The sequence below is a fragment of the Mustela nigripes genome, chromosome 1 (genome assembly GCF_022355385.1).
Source record: "Mustela nigripes isolate SB6536 chromosome 1, MUSNIG.SB6536, whole genome shotgun sequence".
NCBI classification, from domain to species: Eukaryota; Metazoa; Chordata; class Mammalia; order Carnivora; family Mustelidae; genus Mustela; species Mustela nigripes.
In genome coordinates this window covers 162,779,215-162,799,522 of record NC_081557.1, presented here as the reverse complement: position 1 = coordinate 162,799,522, position 20,308 = coordinate 162,779,215, and the positions used below count along the sequence as shown (strand labels likewise).

At 37.6% G+C, this 20,308-nt stretch overlaps 1 protein-coding gene across 1 annotated transcript; it reads left to right on the top strand.

The window, feature by feature from the left end:
- The first annotated feature begins 1,147 nt into the window (after window positions 1-1,147).
- On the top strand, window positions 1,148-19,577 carry LOC132001632 (alcohol dehydrogenase E chain). Its single transcript, XM_059376358.1, has 9 exons — window positions 1,148-1,278; window positions 5,116-5,217; window positions 5,910-6,048; window positions 7,751-7,838; window positions 7,935-8,154; window positions 10,289-10,549; window positions 12,535-12,670; window positions 13,274-13,412; window positions 16,371-19,577. The coding sequence occupies exons 1-9, from the start codon at window positions 1,261-1,263 to the stop codon at window positions 16,393-16,395; spliced, it is 1,128 nt and encodes a 375-aa protein (XP_059232341.1). The 5' UTR covers window positions 1,148-1,260; the 3' UTR covers window positions 16,396-19,577.
- Window positions 19,578-20,308: the final 731 nt, after the last annotated feature.

Here is a 20,308-nt window from a genome sequence, read left to right as displayed (position 1 = left end):
TCTGCGCAAATACTTTTGTTTACTTGAGAATGCACTTCCAGGAGGACTCTTGGTGAGAAGAACTGTCTTAGTTTCCAGTAAGGGAAATAGAAAACTATTTCAAACAAAGGGGATTTAATACAGAAAACTGGTGGCATAATTGCTGGAAAGATCACAAAAGGCATGTTAAGGCCACACAGAACATTAAGAACATTCAGCCCCTGGAGTGCTTGGAGAACAAGAAGAAAGTGGTAATAAGGCAGTCAGCACTGAAACCTTAGCAAGTAGCTAATATGCATCCAAGTTTGTCCTATTTCAGGCTCTTTTTTAAGCGCTTTAAAAGGATGATCTGTTTTCCTCAGACAACTCTTTTTTTTTTTTCAAAGATTTTATTTATTTATTTGACAGAGAGATATCACAAGCAGATGAAGAGGCAGGCAGAGAGAGAAAGAGGGAAGCAGGCTCCCTGCTGAGCAGAGATCCCGATGCGGGACTCGATCCCAGGACCCTGAGATCATGACCTGAGCCGAAGGCAGAGGCTTAACCCACTGATCCACCCAGGCGCCCCTCCTCAGACAACTCTTTGATGATGTTAGTCATCCTCATTTTATAGATAACAAAATTGAGACCAAAGACACTTAAACAAAAAATCCAAATGCACACAGCTGGTAGGGTTAAGGTCTGCCTGGGGTGCCTGGGTGGTCCAACTGGTTAAGCATCTGCCTTCAGCTCAGGTCATGCTGCCAGTGTCCTGGGATCGAGTTCCGCATTGGGCTCCTTGCTGAGCAGGGAGCCTGCTCCCCCCCCCCCACCGCCTGCTTGTGCTTTCTCTCTCTCTCTATGACAAATAAATAAATAAAATCTTTAAAGATTAAAAAAAAAAAAGAAGAAGCAGTTGGACATTAGTGCAGGCAAAGAGAAAACAGAACTCTGAACACCCTATGTGGGATTGAGAGAGAAGAAATATAGAATCCAGGAAAAAGAGGGAGATTAAAATTTATATGTAGGGAAATATTTAACCTAATGAAATCAAGATATTAATTGAAGTTGGCATATTGCAAAAAAAAGTCAGGGTGTGAACGCTGGCTCAGTGATCTTTCCTTTCTGATTTGACTTGGCTAGAGAATAAACGGAGGAGATTGGCTTAACACCCTCAGATCACGTGGGTGCAATGGGTCATTACTGAAGCAAACAACCTGTGCAATGTATCAGCTTTATGTACTCAAGCAGAAAACAGTATAAGGATTCACCAGTCTCCTGCCTTGAAGAGAAAACGGAGCCATGAGCACAGCAGGAAAAGTAAGCAAAAAAACTTTTTTTTTCCTTTCAGAAATATATTCTTATTATATAATACACAAAGAGATAGTATTAATGAATAATTTAAAATTCACATGAAAATTAGAAATAATAATGTACTTAGGGGTGCCTGGGTGGCTCAGCTGGTTAAGCGACTGCCTTTGTTCTGCTCCGGTTGTGATCCTGGAGTCCTAGGATTGAGTCCTGCATCCGGCTCCCTACTTGGGAGTCTGCTTCTCTCCCTGATTTCTCTCCTCTCATCCTCTCTCTCTCTCTCTCAAATAAATGAATAAAATCATTAAAAAAATTTTTTTTAAATAAATAAGATGTACTGAAATACAACAACATTATGTGCTTCAATATGCTATTCTACTACACTACAATGAAAATCGGCTATTCCTCTGTTAAGAGTATTTATAGACAAATTTATTGTGACAAAACTGGGACTTATTTCTTATCAATTATTTTGAAGTATAACTTATAGTACACTTATAGTTGATGAGTTTCAGAACACTTTTTTCTAAAAAAATTTAGCTCTTTGTACACCTGAGTGTCCTGTCTGAATTCAGTTTTAAATGCTATGCAATGGCAATTTAATGTTTCCTACAGCATTTGCTGTAATTTGCAGAAGTCACATGAGAAAACTAAGAGTACCTTCATGAAATCATGCAAAATATCTGTTTATGCATTGTCTCCCTATCTGTTCAATTAAAAGGAAAAATATTTTTTAAATTGTCTTGTTAATAATTGGCTTATGCAAAGTTCATGTAAAAAGCAGTGGAGGGTTTTTTTTTTTTTTTCTGTTGAACTGGGTGATCTTTAAATTTAATTTCTATTTCTCAAAAAAAAAAAAGGCAATTCCTAAATATCTTTATCAAGAATGAATAGCATCTGTACCTAATAGTCTTGACTTCCTATATTAATGTGCAATAGGTATGGCCAATCACTAATAATTTGCAAACCTAAAATTCTATGTTCTTAATCAAGAAGTTATCTTTATATGAAGAAACCATAATTTAAATGTGGGTTTTTTTTTTGTAATCATATATTTAGGAACGCAGGGAAGTTACATCTGACAAAAGGTCTATGACAGGAATTTGATTCAGAGAACTTTATCCTTTGAAGCTTCCTATGAAATCTCTTACAAAAGGCATATCGATTTCAAAGCATTAGAATCATCAAGGTTAAGCAAGCCAATATCAGCATGCAAATTCTGAATTAAAAGGGTCTTATTGGGGCGCCTGGGTGGCTCAGTGGGTTAAAGCCTCTGCCTTCGGCTTGGGTCGTGATCCCAGGGTCCTGGGGGGGATCGAGCCCCACACTGGGCTCTCTGCTCCGTGGGGAGCCCGCTTCCTCCTCTCTCTCTGCCTGCCTCTCTGCCTACTTGTGATCTCTGTCAAATAAATAAATAAAATAATTTTTAATAAATAAATAAATAAGCGGGTCCGGTTGTGGCATAATCCAGGAAATTTCCATAGAAATCCTATGGAAATCCTTTTCTGTTTCTTGTTTTTTGTTTTTTTGTTTTTTACAAAAAAGTAGTAAGAGTAACACAGTTTGAATCACTTATTAGCACCGGGAACACAGATAACCGGTTCCAAGTCTTCCATAGATCACGTCTATTTGTTCAGGGTGCTCACGGGGGCAGAGAAACACGCAAGTGGTCATGCAACATAAACAATTCATGTTGTTTAACTGCTTAATTGCAAAAGCCTGTGCAACTGTTTTCAGTATAGGTGTTATGCTAGGAGTGGACCCCACCCACAGTATGCTATCTTGCTAAGAGAAATTAAAGATTCAGAGGTTTCTGCACACACTGTGATACAACACTCCTGTTGTATCAGTAAGATCTGCTGAAAATCACACAGGCCACCAGCTGTCAGTTTTCTCATTGCAACTCTCTTTATTTTCATTCATTACTAGTTACCCTTTACAATGGCATTAGGTTTCAAATGAAGAACAGTTAGGAAAAAGGAAAGTTAAATATGCCAAAACTCAGCTTAAAAGAAGGAGGTCAGAGAGCAAAAGCGTAAACCAAATGTATTAATGAAAACAATCCTCTCCTTTGGATGCAACATCAACACTTTCAGCTTTGTGCAACACCATTCATGTTTATCCTTCCTGCATTCTATTGTCCTCAAATGCCAAGAGGCAGTAATATCTATTTTATAAGGTGGTTATGAGAACTTAATAAATCAATACTGTAAAACACTTAGGATAGTGCCTGGCACATAGAAATAATTCAATAAACATTAGTCACTGCTATTACTACTGTTGTTGCTACTACTATTTAACCTTTGTTAATCTTTCACTGCCATGGGGTAGCAAACAAAGTTGGATGATTCTTTTTTAAGTTGGAGTCTCTGGACAGCCAGCTTTGTGACTTTTGGGGAAATTATTCAATTAATTACTGAGTCAATTGAGCTCAATCTTCTTAGTTGTAAAATAAGAACAAAAATTCAATAATACTGCTATGGTAGCATCATGTGAGGTTTACAGATCAAGCATGTAATTCACCCAGAACAGAATCCTATAATTAGGACCTATCTACATTAGTGTTTTTTCCAAGAGCTTTCACATTTTTTGTGGCATTGACTATGGTCAATGCAAAAGTCTTGCAAAGTGGAAGGATTTGACATATAAATAATGAAAATGAATTGTCAGAGGATATATTCCTATTGAAGATTTTTTTTTTTTATCATATTTGCAATTACATCAGTTCTTTTTGGAAAAAACTCCCTTACCCATATAAGCTTTGCAACAATGAAGACAAGCTTTTTTGTTTGTTTCTTTTTTTGTTTGTTTTGTTTTATTTTGTTTTGTTTTTAAGAGAAGGAACACAAGCAAGTGGAGTGGGAAGAGGGAGAAGTAGGCCTCCCGCCCAGCGGGGAGCCCGATGCGGGACTCCATCTCAGGACCCTGGGAGCTCAGGATCCTGGGATCATGCCCTGAGCCAAAGGCAGACACTCAACAGCTGAGCCACCCAGGAGCCCCAAGACAAGTTTTATATTACATTCCCAAGCACTAAAAACATGTTTTCACCTTTTTATTTTAAAGAACTTCCATGAGTCGCCTGTACAAGCTAGAAATTCAAGCACACCATTCTCCCATTTTTATATATATACATGCAAATTTGTGGGTGTGAGTGGGTGCGTACAGCTATAACCTGGGCAATTTTTGTTGCAAATCTAATATGGAAGAATTTCTATACATACATTTGATGAAAAAGACAGTACTACCAAAGCTAACTGCCAAATGAGTGATGCAAACAAGTAGCACACACAAACAGTAGGGAAAACAAAGTCAAGAGAAGAGAACAGGCAAATAGAGAAAACGAAGGCATTGTAGGCAGGGAGGCAAATGTGCAAAGGAAATAATAAAGTTAGATCATTTGGGTTGCAGCAGAGAACTGAGCAAGAAGGCAATAGATTTCATGTGAATAGCACTATACCTGTCAGCAAAATTATTTCGATTCAGAACTTCATGCACTAGCAACAGGTGTGGATAAACAACCAACTTAAGGACCACATTAAGAAATATAAGAAAGAAACATCCCTTGGAGAAGAAAAACCAACATACAGAGGCCCAAAAGAATATATTCCTTTTTATCTCAATATCTCATTATAGTTAATTCTGTTTCTCTTTCCTTGTGTTATTGCTTTGCCTGTTGTTTAAAAAGGTATTTTTATTCTCTTTGTAAATCAGAGGTCCTTCATGTCTATGGAACCCTTGTTAGTTTCCAGACATGGGGATAGATGTTGCACATAACAAAATGAAAGTCACTCTCCTTGACTTTAAGAGTGGGGAAAAACTGGTATCATCGTTCTGTTCAATTTTCAGGTAATCAAATGCAAAGCAGCTGTGCTATGGGAGATAAAGAAACCCTTTTCCATAGAGGAGGTCGAGGTCGCACCACCTAAGGCCCATGAAGTTCGTATTAAGGTGAAACATTTTTCCATTGCTATTTAGTTTTAGGTTTAAAAATTTCAGAAAATGGTAAAATTGGAAATAAGCAAAAATCCATTAAAAGGCACTTTTTATATGGTGATCCAAGCAGTGGAATTACATTTATTGTCAAGAAAGATGTACATACAAATCATCACATTTTTAAGAAGGAACCAAGGAGTATATACAGGATAATCCTAATAAAATAAAAAAAGAACTTATGCGTTTGTACAGGAAAAAAGCACAAAGGGATATACATCAAGATTTTGAAATCAATTAGCATCAGATGGTAAAACTTAAGTGACAATTTTCTTAGTGTTAACCTGAAATTTCTACTTCTATAAAAAAGGATATATTCTTGGGCGCCTGGGTGGCTCAGTGGGTTGGGCCGCTGCTTTCGGCTCAGGTCATGATCTCAGAGTCCTGGGATCGAGTCCCGCATCGGGCTCTCAGCAGGGAGCCTGCTTCCCTCTCTCTCTCTCTGCCTGCCTCTCTATCTACTTGTGATTTCTCTCTGTCAAATAAATAAATAAAATCTTTAAAAAAAAAAAGGATATATTCTTATATATTAAATAAGATTTAAATATTTCAGAAACAACTATTTTATGGACTATTCCAAATTATTTGATGAGGAAAAGGAAAGGGTCTTTATCTTTTATAAATCTAAATATCCTCCCTTTACTGTGTAGATGGTGGCCTCAGGAATCTGTCGTTCTGATGATCACGTGGTTAGTGGAACGCTTGTCACACCTCTCCCTATAATCTTGGGCCATGAGGCAGCTGGCATTGTGGAAAGCATTGGAGAAGGAGTGACTACAGTAAAACCAGGTACAGAATTCTCACTTAAGGAATGTGTCTCAGTTCAGGACCCCAAGATCATCCAGCCTGGAAAGACCTTACAGAAGGTCATGGCAAAGCTGGGACTAGAACATAGGTCTCCTCCTTTCTTTCCTCCCTGTCTGACTCAGACATGTGTGCATTCATGCACTCATAAATTCTCTCGTTCAGCAAGTGCCTTTTGAGTACCTACTAGATGTCAGACACTAGGTTAGATCCCAGGGACACATCAGGATTGAGAAAGATGCAGTGCCTGCCAAAGTTAGAGTTCATAAACAAATAATTTCCATTTTACTGTTGCTGAGTATTGTCTTCTGTCAGGTCCAAAAAGAATGACAAATGAGATAAAATAAGAAAAATTAAGACTATGTCCTGATCCTCCAAATCAGTGTATGGAAACTGTTCCATGCTGATTTCACAGGATGGGGGCCATGAGTCTACGATTAAATCAACATGATCTCCTCTTAGATGGGAAGAGGAGCCCATTCACTGGTTTCCTCTCCCAGTATGGCCTCCCATCGTGAACACTAAATGAATGAGACAGTCTAAATGGAAGGGAAGGAAGTATACCCAGCAGAAAACATCCTGCCATAAGCAATATCTGTTTTAGTACCTTTAAAGTGGTTAAATGTGATTGGTGATAAAGTACTACTTTATCTTTAATATTTATTTTATCCTATAGAATATCCTATCCTAATAGTTTAACAATTAAGGGGTGACATAGAAAATTTCCATGTCATCATCTCCATATACAATTTATGTATTAAATGTTATGACCTAACCACTTTTCTGGGTTTTGTGGATAGGTTGCTTAGGTGATTAAAAATAAAAATTCTGTCTAATTTTAAAAAATCACTTTAACAGTAAATGTGTCCTCCCCCTTACCAAATACTTAATTGGCCTATCATCAGAAAATAATAAAATAAATCATCTGGCTTGAGTTTCAGCTCTTAATCTTTCCTTTAGTTAGAAATAAATTAATAATAAATGACACACTTACTTTTTAGCTCTGTTCCTTCTACCAAAGCAGAAAAAATAATTAACCAATTCGGTTGCCAGATACAAACATTTGAAAGACAGTTTTTTTTCCTCTAAGAGCACGCCTAACTCATTGTTGAGGTCTACAGAGGGATTTGGTGAGTTCTTTTTGTTCCATTTTTGTTAGTTTTCCTTTAAAAAGCAAAACAAAATCCTAAATGCATAGTCACTCTGAAAAGCCAAGAAATGGCTGCTGAAATATGCATTTTTACTTCATCCCAAACTATTAAAACTACTGAGGACAACCAGGCATCTAATGGACCGATGGCAGCCTGCTCACAGCTGAAAGTTGTATTTACAGTTACAGGGAGAATATTTAAGGTTTAATTATCAAGGATTTATGAGATGGTATGTATAAAATCCCCAAGAGAAAAGGCACCCCATGAAAGAGAACTATTAACACAGGAGAAATAGTCCTTTAAATCCACATTGTTTCCTATATTCGCATGTCCTCTTTGGGAATCTTCAGGCACATACAAACCCAGGCCATTAACAGTGCTGGCAGGGAGGGACCAGTGACTTGGTGGTGACTGAGCTCTATTTCTTGGAGATTTTCCAAAGACACACACCTCTAATACATACACATAAGCTTCCAGTTCTTACTGCCTTAACTCCTGAGTAGAAATTTAAGAAGAATGTGTTTTATACCTTCCAGGTGACAAAGTCATTCCACTCTTCACGCCCCAGTGTGGAAAATGCAGTGTTTGTAAACACCCGCAAGGCAACCTCTGCTTGAAAAATGAGTAAGTTTCTGATACTCTCCTTACACAGCCAATGGATTTGTGCATCGGTTATGTCCCTGTCTTATGCCCTCTGTGTCTATGTGTTGTGTTGGCCAGTCTGAGCAAGCCTCGGGGGTTCATGCAGGATGGAACTACCAGGTTCATCTGCAGAGGAAAGCCCATCCACCATTTCATCAGCACCAGCACCTTCTCCCAGTACACAGTGGTGGATGAGACTGCAGTGGTCAAGGTCGATGCAGCCGCACCATTGGAGAAAGTTTGTCTCATTGGCTGTGGATTTTCTACTGGGTATGGGTCTGCAGTCAACGTTGCCAAGGTAGGAATGACAATGGGTGATAAAATTGGTTATACTCAGACTATTAGGAACTAAAAGGAGAGCCATTTCTCACAGTAATCAGAGATCACTCTTCATAGATTTGCTGGTAGCTTTCTGCCTTGTTACCACAATAACATTGATATACTCTACAAAATTTAGGTTATCAGTTATGAGCACAAAAATGGCCTCGGAAGGAATTGAAGAGCATTTCCTAGATAATTCATCTGTTTACCACAGATGAAAAAGCTTTTGATGCTTAGTTAGGCAAAAGTAAAGTTGTAATCTTCACAATTATTATTACAATTATTCTTCTCTACTTGTTCTTTATGTGATCACTAAATTTTAGATCTGGGAGCTTATTTAGTAATTTACTGTATTGCTATCACCAATATGCATCAGGTAGAGTAGGTTCTGTGAGCTTCTGAGGCAGCAGACGTCAGTGAGATGAAGGAGTTGCCTCTGAGGAACATCTAGCCCACGGACCTCTACTCCCAGAATTAAGACCAGCAGTAGATTCCAAAGCCTTATGTGTCACACTTCCAAACCAAGAGTCAGCAACCCACCTACTCTGTGGATCCTTGAAAGGGAAGTAATGAAGCTTCAATAATGCATTTGGCATTTAGTCCAGTCATTACAGGATTTCACTGCTACATCTCGCTGCACACACACACACACACACACACACACACACACACATACATTTTAAAGGTGGCAGATTTTAAAGAGCAAGGCCTCTTTTCTCAAAAGGTTGGAAATCTCACAGTATCCCTTAATTTTATGAAATGGAGGCTCAGAGACATAAAGCTATTTGCCGAAAATCTCACAGCTGGTTAGTGTGAGAGCAGCCACTAGCCTTTCTCTTAAAACTGCTGAATCATAGGGGCACCTGGGTGGCTCAGTGGGTTAAAGCCCCTACCTTCAGCTCAAGTCATGATCTCAGGGTCCTGGGATTGAGCCCCGCATTAAGCTCTTTGCTTAGCAGACAGCCTGCTTCCCCCTCTCTGTCTCTGCCTGCCTCCCTGCCTACTTGTGGTCTCTCTGTTAAACAAATAAAATCTTTTTAAAAATTGCTGAATCTTAAGTCATGATACATAAATACCTTCACCTTTAAACCTGAATCACAAGTCTCAATTTTTTCTAAGTAAGGTAAAAAGTGGTGCTGTTTCCCACAGAATGATTACTTGGGAAAGGAGAAATATAGTCAGCCACCCAGAAGGCTGACCATAGAAGTTTAGATTTACTAACGGACCAATTTAAATCATTGAGTGCACTTGTTTTCCAAATTTCTGTGGCTCTAGCATTAGGTGCTTTGTGCGATTACATCATCTGTTTGAGCAGAGCAGAAGCAAGGGCACCCGTAATAATTAATTTCAGCCATTAATAAAATACAGACCAACTTTTCAGTGCACTATTGTTTATTAGTACATTCTTAAAAGCAGGGATAACAACCGACAAGATCACAGCAGTCTCAAGCTGTATTATCTTAGTTATCTGTTAAATTTCCCCTGTTCTCAGGCTTTCCTCTAAACTAAGGATAACTTTTTTTATGGTTCACAGCTCATTTCTGTTCTCGCGATACTGGTCATGATACTGAAAGCTAATGAACCAAGGAATTAATTATTGAGGATCTGTTTGGATTATTTTTCAGTATTGCAGAATAATCTTTCCACTTATTATTTCATTTCCCCAAACTTGCATTTCTGTGCAAAAAAAGCTGGGCATTGGTGGCTTTGAGCTATTAGATTCTCTTCAAGATGGGGCTCATTGGCATTTAGAGCTTAAAGATCATCCAATGCACTGGCTCCAAACCTGGGCTTCCCATTGGGGTCACCTGGGAACTGGGTCCCACCAGCAGAGACTCTGATGAAAATGATTATGAGCCATGACCTGGGCACGGAGACGTTTTAAACCTCCCCAGGTGAGTCTTACGTCCAGCAGAGTCTAAAAATCACTCATCTAATTCAACCCTCTTAATTTCAACACAAAGCAACTAAAGCCGAAAGAGATTTGACAGCCGGTTGGACCTAAGAGTTTGAATAGCTTCTCATAACAGACAAGGCATGGCACTTTCTTCAGCTTAGATAATTTCTAGTAATCATTATTTAATCCATTCTTGCATTTTCTATAAATATAGGTCACCCAGGGTTCCACGTGTGTGGTGTTTGGCCTTGGAGGAGTCGGCCTGTCCGTGATCATAGGCTGCAAAGCAGCAGGAGCAGCCAGGATCATTGGGGTGGACATCAACAAAGACAAATTTGCAAAGGCCAAACAGGTGGGTGCCACTGAGTGCATCAGCCCTCAGGACTACAAGGAACCCATCCAGGACGTGCTGAAGGAAATGAATGGTGGCAGTGTGGATTTTTCATTTGAAGTCATTGGGCGGCTTGACACCATGGTATGTAACAGGAAATGCCCTGAGATATTGGTTTCTACATTCCAGGGTGTACTTTTAGGCAGCAGAATATAAATATTATATATAAATAATATTTTTAAAACTATGAATGGTGGTTTTCTATCCCCTGCTGGTTACCTGGTATATTCAATTTATTACTATGAGAAATCTTTAATTCCATCAGCTAAGCAAATCTGTCTCAATAGTTCCCCTTTAGAGAAGGAAGAGGGTCTCTTTTTTTTAATTAAGTCATTACAAATTTACTTTGTTAATTTTTAGTAAAAAATTTCAAATTCAAGTAAATATAGATAATATAAATTCTGTTTTCAGACTGCCAAGTTTGACTTTTCCCCACATTCTTAAGAAAAATGGTTTAACAATTTTTTATGTTTTAATAAGTTTTGATTTCTTTTCATATATCATACTTTGGCCAGAAGAGATAATGGTCAATTTTAGACCAGTATCGTTTTATTAATAGAAAATATTACATTTTACCATTTACCACACTGCCCCATTTTGCCACAGCAGACAGCACAGTGCCTGGCACAGAGTTAGCATCCAATATCTATGTGTTGGGCTGAATGCTTTAGAAAGTCAAAAAATTTTTCCCACCAAAAATATTTAAGAGATACATATTGTATAGCATGGTTTATAAATTACATGAGTTAACACACGTAAAATACCTAGCACAGTGTCACCTGTCAGATGATAAGCCCCATAAACAGTAGCTAGTATTATTGACATGCAATACTGTTTCTTTTTTTTTTTTTTTTTAAGATTTTATTAGTGACAGAGAGAGAGAGCACAAGCAGGGGGAGCAGAACGGGGAGTGAGAAGCAGACTCCCTGCTAAGCAGGGAGCCCGATGTGGGACTCGATCTCAGTACCTGAGATCATGACCTGATGCATAAACATCTGAGCCACCCAGGCGCCCTGCAATACTGTTTCTGATCTTGCAGTGTTTCCATCATCATTGGAATATGCAAAACGCTACTTTCAAATAATTATAAATATCATCAATTGCAATGAGGAACACATCTCCAGTTATAGTCCACCTAACCAGAACTCTCTAGAATCCTACTGAAACAGTCTCCAGAAGCCAACAAATCCACCTTTTGAGGTTCTCCAGTAAATCCCAGGAGTGCTGTAATAGGGGGCACTGCCCTAAGAGTTAAGCTCTTCATAGCCTTGACAATATGCCAACTTCAGAGAACAGAAGTTCCAAGGGAATCCAACTTTATTCAGGGTGGTAGCATTTCTTTTTATGCCTTTTTTCTGTTGTTTTCTCTCTCTTTTCTTCTGTGAAATTGGATTTTTACTTCATGTGAAGATACCAAATACCACCCAACAGCCACATGTTCTGAGGTTACCTGGTCTCATATACATCATATTCCAAAATCAAAGGATGAATCCTTATGTATTGCTGGGGCAGGAGGTCCTCAACAATTCTCTTACAATGGAACATGTTTAAAAACTTGATTGGAGGGGCTAGTCTTTCTTGTGAAGTTCCAGGAGGCCATCAAGTGGATAAGAGACCAATTTTGATGACGTAATTGATCTTATATCTTGTTTGCCATCAAAACATGTGGTTCAAAGTACTGCATTCAAAATATCGACTTGATAAATAAATGAAAAATGACTTAGTCAGCTGCCTGAGAGCCATGTAATGACAAAACAATAATTTTACTTGAGGACTCAGACTTTATATAGATATGTTTGTAATGATGTTTGCCTCCATTATTTTATAAGGAAGAATTATGCTTGCACAAATTATTCATCCACTGGTCTCACTAAAAAAAAAGATTTTCTGGACATTTCCTAAAATCACAGCATGATTCTAGGCACAATGGGGAATAAAGAAACAAAAGACATTATCTCTTCCCCGAACACACTCACAATCTAACTAAATCAGTATTGCATACCATGCATCATGAGTGGGAACTATCAGAAAATTCACTTTAATGATGCTAAATACTAATTTTATTCTAGGTGGCTGCCTTGTCCTGCTGCCAAGAGTCCTATGGTGTAAGCGTCATTGTAGGAGTACCTCCTAATTCACAAAATCTCTCTATGAACCCCATGTTTCTACTGACCGGACGTACCTGGAAAGGAGCAATTTTTGGTGGTATGTGGTTAGGCTTGATGGCTGAATTCTTATTAACCTCAGGAGTTCTTCCCTTTTACAAGTGACAAAACCGGGTTTTAAAAAGCAATATGGTTAAAAATAAATTAAAATTCCTTTATAAGCTATAGGCTCTAAATCAACTAGATTTATGGATCTGATGCACACAGAAGGTTCAAAGACACAATTTTTGGTGTTCCCATAAGTTAACTAGAATCTTCCAGTACCCTTCTTTTATACCAATGATGGCACAAGGCACTGAAATATCTCACAGGACCCAGGAAATCCATAGCAGTCATTCACGTGTGCCCTCATTGCCTAAAATTAGGCTAAATTTTCTCCTTGATTTTGGGAACAAGCACCTATGGTATAATTTCATTATGGAGAGCTAATAATTAAGAACCCCAGTTTATCCAGGTGGATTAAAAAAAAGTCTAACATGGCAAAACGATATTGAAACACTATCTCTTATTAGCCTCAGTAATAGTAGTCTGTGGGACATAGCACTTTCTATAAACTTTCCTCTTAATTCTGCTTGGAAAGTCTCCTCTCCAGTTCTCCTTTTACCCATGCCTGAAACTTACAATGATGTCATTTTCTTTTTAGGCTTTAAGAGTAAAGATTCTGTCCCCAAACTGGTGGCTGATTTTATGGCTAAGAAGTTTCCACTGGATCCACTAATAACCCATGTTTTACCTTTTGAAAAAATAAATGAAGGATTTGACCTGCTTCGCTCTGGAAAGAGGTAGATATTAAATTTATTTTTATGGTGGGTATGGGTCAATAAAGAAAAAAGGTGAAAGAATGAAAAAATACTGGAGTTCCTTGTTTCTCCATTTGTAGTTCAGTCTTTGGATATAAAGAACAATTAAGATTGTATTGGGAGAAACTAAAACAATTGCTTTCTTACTTCCTCTTCTACTGAAACCAAATTCTTTTGGTTACAGTGACTCTGAATAATCAGAACCACTCAGCTTTACTTACTAAAGAAGAGTCACCCTTGCAAGGAAAAGAATCAGTCACACAGTCTTAATTTGAAGTCACTGCAGCCTCTGTCTGGCCACCTATAAAGGTTGAACTTTAATGGCTACAAATAAATTTAAATTATATTAAGGGCCTATTTCATTAAGGAAGCAGGTAGAACTACCTTGATATTTTTTTATAAACAGATATCACTAATTTTTTCATTAAAAAACACCTTTTTTTTTTTTTTTTTTTAGTTTACAAAGAACTTTTCACAACTAAAAATTATAGGCATACCTTAGAGGTATGGTGGGCTTGTCTCCAGACCACTGCAATAAAGCACATATGCAGTAAAGTGAGTCAAAGGAAGTTTTTGCTTTCCCAGCGCTTATAAAAGTTACTTTTACACTGTACTGTAGTCTAGTAAGTGTACAATAGCAGTATGTCTAAAAAACAGTGGACATACCTTAGTTAAAAAATATTGTGTTGCTAAAAAATGCTAATCATCATCTGACCTTTCAGTGAGTTGTAATCTTTTTGCTGGTGTCATTGGCTGCTGACTGGTGTGGGGGTTGCTGAAGTTTGCAGTGACTGTGGCAATTTCTTAAAATAAGACCGCAATAAAGTTTGATTCTTCCTTCCACCAGAAGACTTAGAGACCACTGCAGTGTTATTAATTGGCCTAATTCAATATTGTTGTGTCTTGGGTGATAGTCGCAGGAAATAGAGGGAGATGGGAACAGCTAGTAGCAGTCAGAATACACACAATACTCATGGATTAAGTTCACTGTCTTCTATGGGCGCATTCATGATAGCACCCAAACAATTACATAATACATAACAATTACCTAATAACATCGAAGATCACTGATGACAGGTTAGCAGAACAAATATAACAACAATGAGAAAGTTTGACATATTGTAAGAATTACCCCAATGTGACAAAGAGACAGGAAGTGAGCAAACGCTGTTGGGAGAAGTAGTACTGGGAGACTTGCTCAACACAGTTGCCACAAACCTTCAATTCATAAAGAACGCAGCATCTGCAAGGAGAAAGGGTGAGGGATGCCTGTGTTGTAAAGGGGAATGCTCTTTTAAAGGCTGAAGTCTTTCTTACATTTTCTTCCATGATTAGGAAAATAAGCCGATTTCATTTCCTACCTCTAACATTTAACTATAATGACCACCTAAGAAGAATTCTGTCGTCTGCATTTATACATGAGGTATAATTTGACCTAGGCAGTTATAGCTAACTCCCACCTTCTAGTTGCATCGCCTATAACTTTTTCTGCTATCACACACTTCTCATGAGGTTTTCAACTTTAAATAAATTTCTTCAGCACCCGCACACATAACATACTGGGCAGTCTGACAAATCTTATTGAGGAAGGAGAGCACCAGATTTCATCCTTTCTGGAAAGTAATTTGGTTAATTTGCATCAGAAACCTTTAAAACAACTTAGATCCTTAGTCCCAAGCAATTCCATTTCTGGGAAACTATTCTACAGAAATAATCAGAGACACAAATATACATCTATTTAAGCACACTCATCTATTATCTATATTATCAAAACTTGGAAACATACTAAAGTCCAACATTAAGGGGATGGTTAAATAAATTCCAACAATGTACTAGAAATCAATGAAGCCATTAAAAAGAAGTTATTTCATGAAATTTGGAAATTCTCAGATTGTAATTTTAAGTTACAGAATTGAGAATACAAACATATATAGGATGACCCCAAGTTTTCAATATGAGCAGTAAACAATTGACATACTCTAAAAAAAAGTTGATCAAAATTCAAGAAAATATTAGCACTGATTATCTGTGTGTATGAGATTACAAGTAATTTTTATTTTCTTCCTCACACTATCTTTGTTTCTAAAATTACATATATTTTCCTTATTAAATATAAGAATATATATATATATATATATATATATATATGTATTTAAGGCACAAAGACCATCTTTTTCTAAAAGTATATATCCATCAGAAGATAGATTATAGGAAGGACAATAGTTCCAGTGTAAATATTACATTTCTAATCTCCACAAGAATGAAGTTTCTGAATACAAATCAACTTTATTATCTATTTCTAAGAATCCTTCAACATTTCTTTATCAAAGCTCTATGAAACCTTCAAGATGGTCTTTATTACATTCTGGTTCCTTTAGGCAAGTTATCTATCATTTTTTAATTTCTGCAACTTTATATTTAAATTTAAATTCTCATACCCCACACTAGATATGTGACCTGGAACAAGTTATAAACCTCTCTCTCAGTGTTTTTAATCTCTAAAAAGGAAACATTATGACCTGCCTCCTAGCATGGTTGCTTCAGCTGAGGTTTAAATGATAAAATATATAAAGAGCATTTACAGAATATATGACAAACAGCAAGAACTTATTACACACCATTACCCATTGTTGTTTTGCATTATTATGCCAGATATGCATGCTCTCCAAAGTGATTTTTGGAGGATGTTCATATACAGTGAAGCCTAAATGACAGTCCTACTCAGGATGTTATGATTGAGCTTAAGGCAGGAGAACACACAAGAGAGGACCAGCAAAAGAAGACCCACCATACTACTTGACTTGACATGAATGCAAGGGATGTGAACAAAGTAGAGGGAACCACTGCGACAAGGCTGAACGTTCCTTGAACTCTCACATGGAAGAGGGTGGGTTATCTGAACAGTAAAACAACTAATATATCTTTTATTTCCTGTTGCAGCATCCGCACCATCCTAACATTCTGAGACCATATGGATGGCTTCATTGCAGCAGGCTTTTGGCTCGTGAACCTTCTGGAACGAGCAGCCAAACAACATCACCAGTTCTGTTCTTCAGAGATGCAGTCAACAAATCATGCATGAGAGCTATCCAAAAGAAACAAAAATTCATGTGAAATCCTTTTTCAAGCCAATGTTTAAAATTCAAGTGAGAGCTAGATGAATCATTAGCTGCATAGTTGAATCCAGTAAACTTTCCTTCTTAATCATTCTACTCATGTTGAATTATGGCATCTTTCCATTGAAGAAAGACAGGTATTTCTTTGACTTCTTGAATTTCTTTTACCTGTGCCACCCTTAGTCCCTGAAACCTAGGGGAGAAGGTCTTCATTATACTTTATATGATACATAATGACCTCCAACATACATTGATTAGCTACTGTGCTTGAACTCTTCTATTTCTATTTCCACTGTCTATATTTTCCTTTTTATGAAATGTACCAAAGTCCTAAGGGAAACGCTATCATCTGGGAAAGGATACACTTAGATTTACCAGTAGGGAAGGTCTAGAACCTCTATATGCAGGGAATTTCTTTCTTTCTTTTTTTTTTTTTTTAAACTGAAGTGTAGGGGCGCCTGGGTGGCTCAGTGGGTTAAAGCCTCTGCCTTCTGCTCAGGTCATGATCCCAGGGTCCTGGGATCAAGCCCCATGTCAGGCTCTCTGCTCCATGGGGAGCCTGCTTTTACCTCTCTCTCTCTGCCTGCCTCTCTGCCTACTTGTTAACTCTGTCAAATAAATAAATAAAATCTTAAATAAATAAATAAATAAATAAATAAATAAAATCTTAAAAATAAACAAACAAATAAATAAATTGAAGTGTAGCTGACATACAATCTTATATTAGTTTCAGATGTACTGATGTAGTGCTTCAACACTTATGTACATTATGAAGCGATCAACACGATAAATTAGCTACTATCAGGCACCATACAAAATTGTTACCATACTATTAGCTATATTCTAAAAACGAGGAATTTTTTAGGGAAATGTCACACATTTTTATATGACAGAGGGTAGTACACTTACTGCTTTTCATACTGTCCACAGTGAAAATGCCATTATTCTTTAAACAGAGCAGTTTCATGCTACATGTGATAAATATGAGGTTCAAATATTAAATGTTAAAACTGAACTATTCCTAGAACCATATTCAAAAATCTGTAATTTTTTGGTACTTTATTGGCCACACAATTAATTATTACAATTAACTAAAATGAGTCATAAGGTAATTAAAAGGTAATATGGTGGCTTGAAGTGTAGGGATCAGAAAGAAGCAGCTGTGGACCCAACATGTAAAATGGGGAACTAGGAAATGCACAAACATCCAAAGTGATAGATTTTTTTTTTTTCAGTAAACATACATGCATATACAGATGTGCATTTTCAATCTAGAAGTTTTCTAGTAACTATCATGTCTTAAATCTATAATCCTGGAATTAATGTTATTTTTTGAATATGCAAGAGCCTGTGGTACTTACCCATTTGTCCATGCTTTCCCACTCTTGAGGGAAGATTTGCATTTTAAGCTTTATCTCCAGATGTACTCTTTTAAGGGGTTTTGTCTCTCTCTAAAAGTGTTATTTGTTTGTGTCTACAGTTTGTTTGATATTGTGGAAAGGACTTCAGACTGAGAGCAAGTGATCTAACACCTACATAATGGTGACCTTCCCTAAGTCTCTCAACCTTTCTGAGGCCGTTTCATCCATTGCTTTAAAGAACTACTTAAAACACAAGGCCCATGAAACCTTTTTGTTTGTTTGTTTTAAAGTATAAAAGATTAATTTAGTGCCTTTGACACATTTTTTTATTGTGGAGGATGTATGGTATCAGCACTGACAGATCACACAGATACAAAGAACTCTAGCTTATGACAATATTGAGGGTTTATCCCAATTCTGCAAAAGAGCTTCTTTTTTTTTTCTTTTTATTTATTTGACAGACAGAGATCACAAGTAGGCAGAGAGGCAGGCAGAGAGAGAGGAGGAAGCAGGCTCCCCGCTGAGCAGAGAGTCTGATGTGGGGCTCCATCCCAGGACCTTGGGATGACCTGAGCAGAAGGCAGAGGCTTTAACCCACCGAGCCACCCAGGCGCCCCCTGCAGAAGAGCTTCTTAAAGATGCTGTGAAGGCCTCAGAGCAGCAGGCTTCAGATAAGAGATTCTCCATAGACTGAAATGTCGAGGACCTAACACCTGTGTGTTGATTATTAACCAACGATGTGTTTCCTATTAAACAACGATCACATATGGCACATACACCTCACCCCTCAGGACCACACTCACCAGGTGATTCTGAATTTTCTGCAGGCCGGGATAGAGCAGATAACACCTATCCACCCCCTATCTGACACATAGTTTACAGTCTCAGACCAACACTTTAGTCACAACAAAAGTGGAAGGAAAAGAGAGGGATGCCTTTTCCGTCAGTGCAGAAATGTGGAGGGGAAAGTAGCTTGCAAACAAAATGTGAATCAGTGTGATAAAATGATGCCTGTGTCAGCTGGACTTTCAGTGAACACCAAACCAGCAGCTCTTAACTATCAGCACCATTCGCCCAGATACCCCTGAAGTTTCAGTCCTGTCCAGCAGACAGCCTGACCATTGTACTTCTTTGTGCCTGTTTCTAATGTCTGTGCATTGGCAATGCATTGAGAGGTGATGTATATCTGATATATTCCCTTGAAATAAATTTCCAGCAAACTTTCTAACTTTTTAACTATTGAAAAAGAGATTTAAAACTTTTGCTTAAATCATGCCCAAATTATGGACTGTGCCTCTTATTTTTAGAAATCATTTCTTACCTTTAAAATTTTCAAAGGAAAAAAAAAAACTGAGGTACTGGTGAAGTCCCCAAGTAAATGTGTTCTCTTTTCTCCATGCTGCCAGTAGACCAAATCAAAAGCCATCGCCCTCCCCCCAAAAAATGTGTTTGAGAACATGTGTGGATGAGAAGTGAGATTTATAGATCGCAGTCTTTGCTTCATGAAGCTACCAAACTTTTTCATTCTACACCTAAAACTTATATTACACTGTATGTTAGCTAACTAAAATTTAAATTAAAACTTAGGGCAAAAAAAAGTTACCCTTTTTCTCTTTGTTATGTAATTCAGTGATTGTAAAAAGAAAAATGAAGGTTTGTTGTATTTTTGATGCTGGCATGAGGTTTACTTTGTCAACTTTTATTCATATATCTGGGTATAAAAAATTCTGTCCAAATGTTTACTATGAGATTAGCATTATGTTTTGAGGTAAACAGAAAAATTTATACTACTTGATAAACTATTGTAAATTTTAAAAGGTTTCTTTACCTCAATTAACGTAATGGACCAATAAATCTTAAAAAAACAAACAAATAAACAAACAGATTACTCTACCAGGCCAACACAGCTTCATAAAGATTAGACAATATGATGCTAGTGATAGGGCTCTGTCAACATGGAGTGCCATGTACACATAGGGCATAGTTTAATTGTTTTGTCAAAGAGGCTGAGGGAGATATTTATGGTTAAGGCAGTTTTCAGAGTGGTTCTAAGAAAACACCATGGAATACTATGGGTCCCATATTACTCAGCATACCAATGTTTTATGCTGGTGCTGCCAGAGAATGAAGGCATGGTTCCAAATGCACACAGCACAAGAGTGGGCATAAAATCCTACTGGTTGTCCAGAGGCCTATAATCACCTCCAACACTCCTTCCTCCCAGGCTATGGGTAGCAAGTGGAGAGTAGAACCGGGCATGTCACTGAGTGGCACAGTTCTCCATGGAGTATCTGTGGGGGAGTTGGGGATAGGTACCTTCCACACCCAGCACTGGATTGACATTAAAGGGAAAAGAGGCAGGTTGAAATCCAATGTATAAAAATGGTATCCTGATGAGGCT

Coding starts and splice junctions, on each gene's coding strand:
- LOC132001632 (XM_059376358.1), top strand. Junction 7,839..7,934: donor AACCTCTGCTTGAAAAATGA/GTAAGTTTCTGA, acceptor TGTGTTGGCCAG/TCTGAGCAAGCCTCGGGGGT. Junction 8,155..10,288: donor CTGCAGTCAACGTTGCCAAG/GTAGGAATGACA, acceptor CTATAAATATAG/GTCACCCAGGGTTCCACGTG.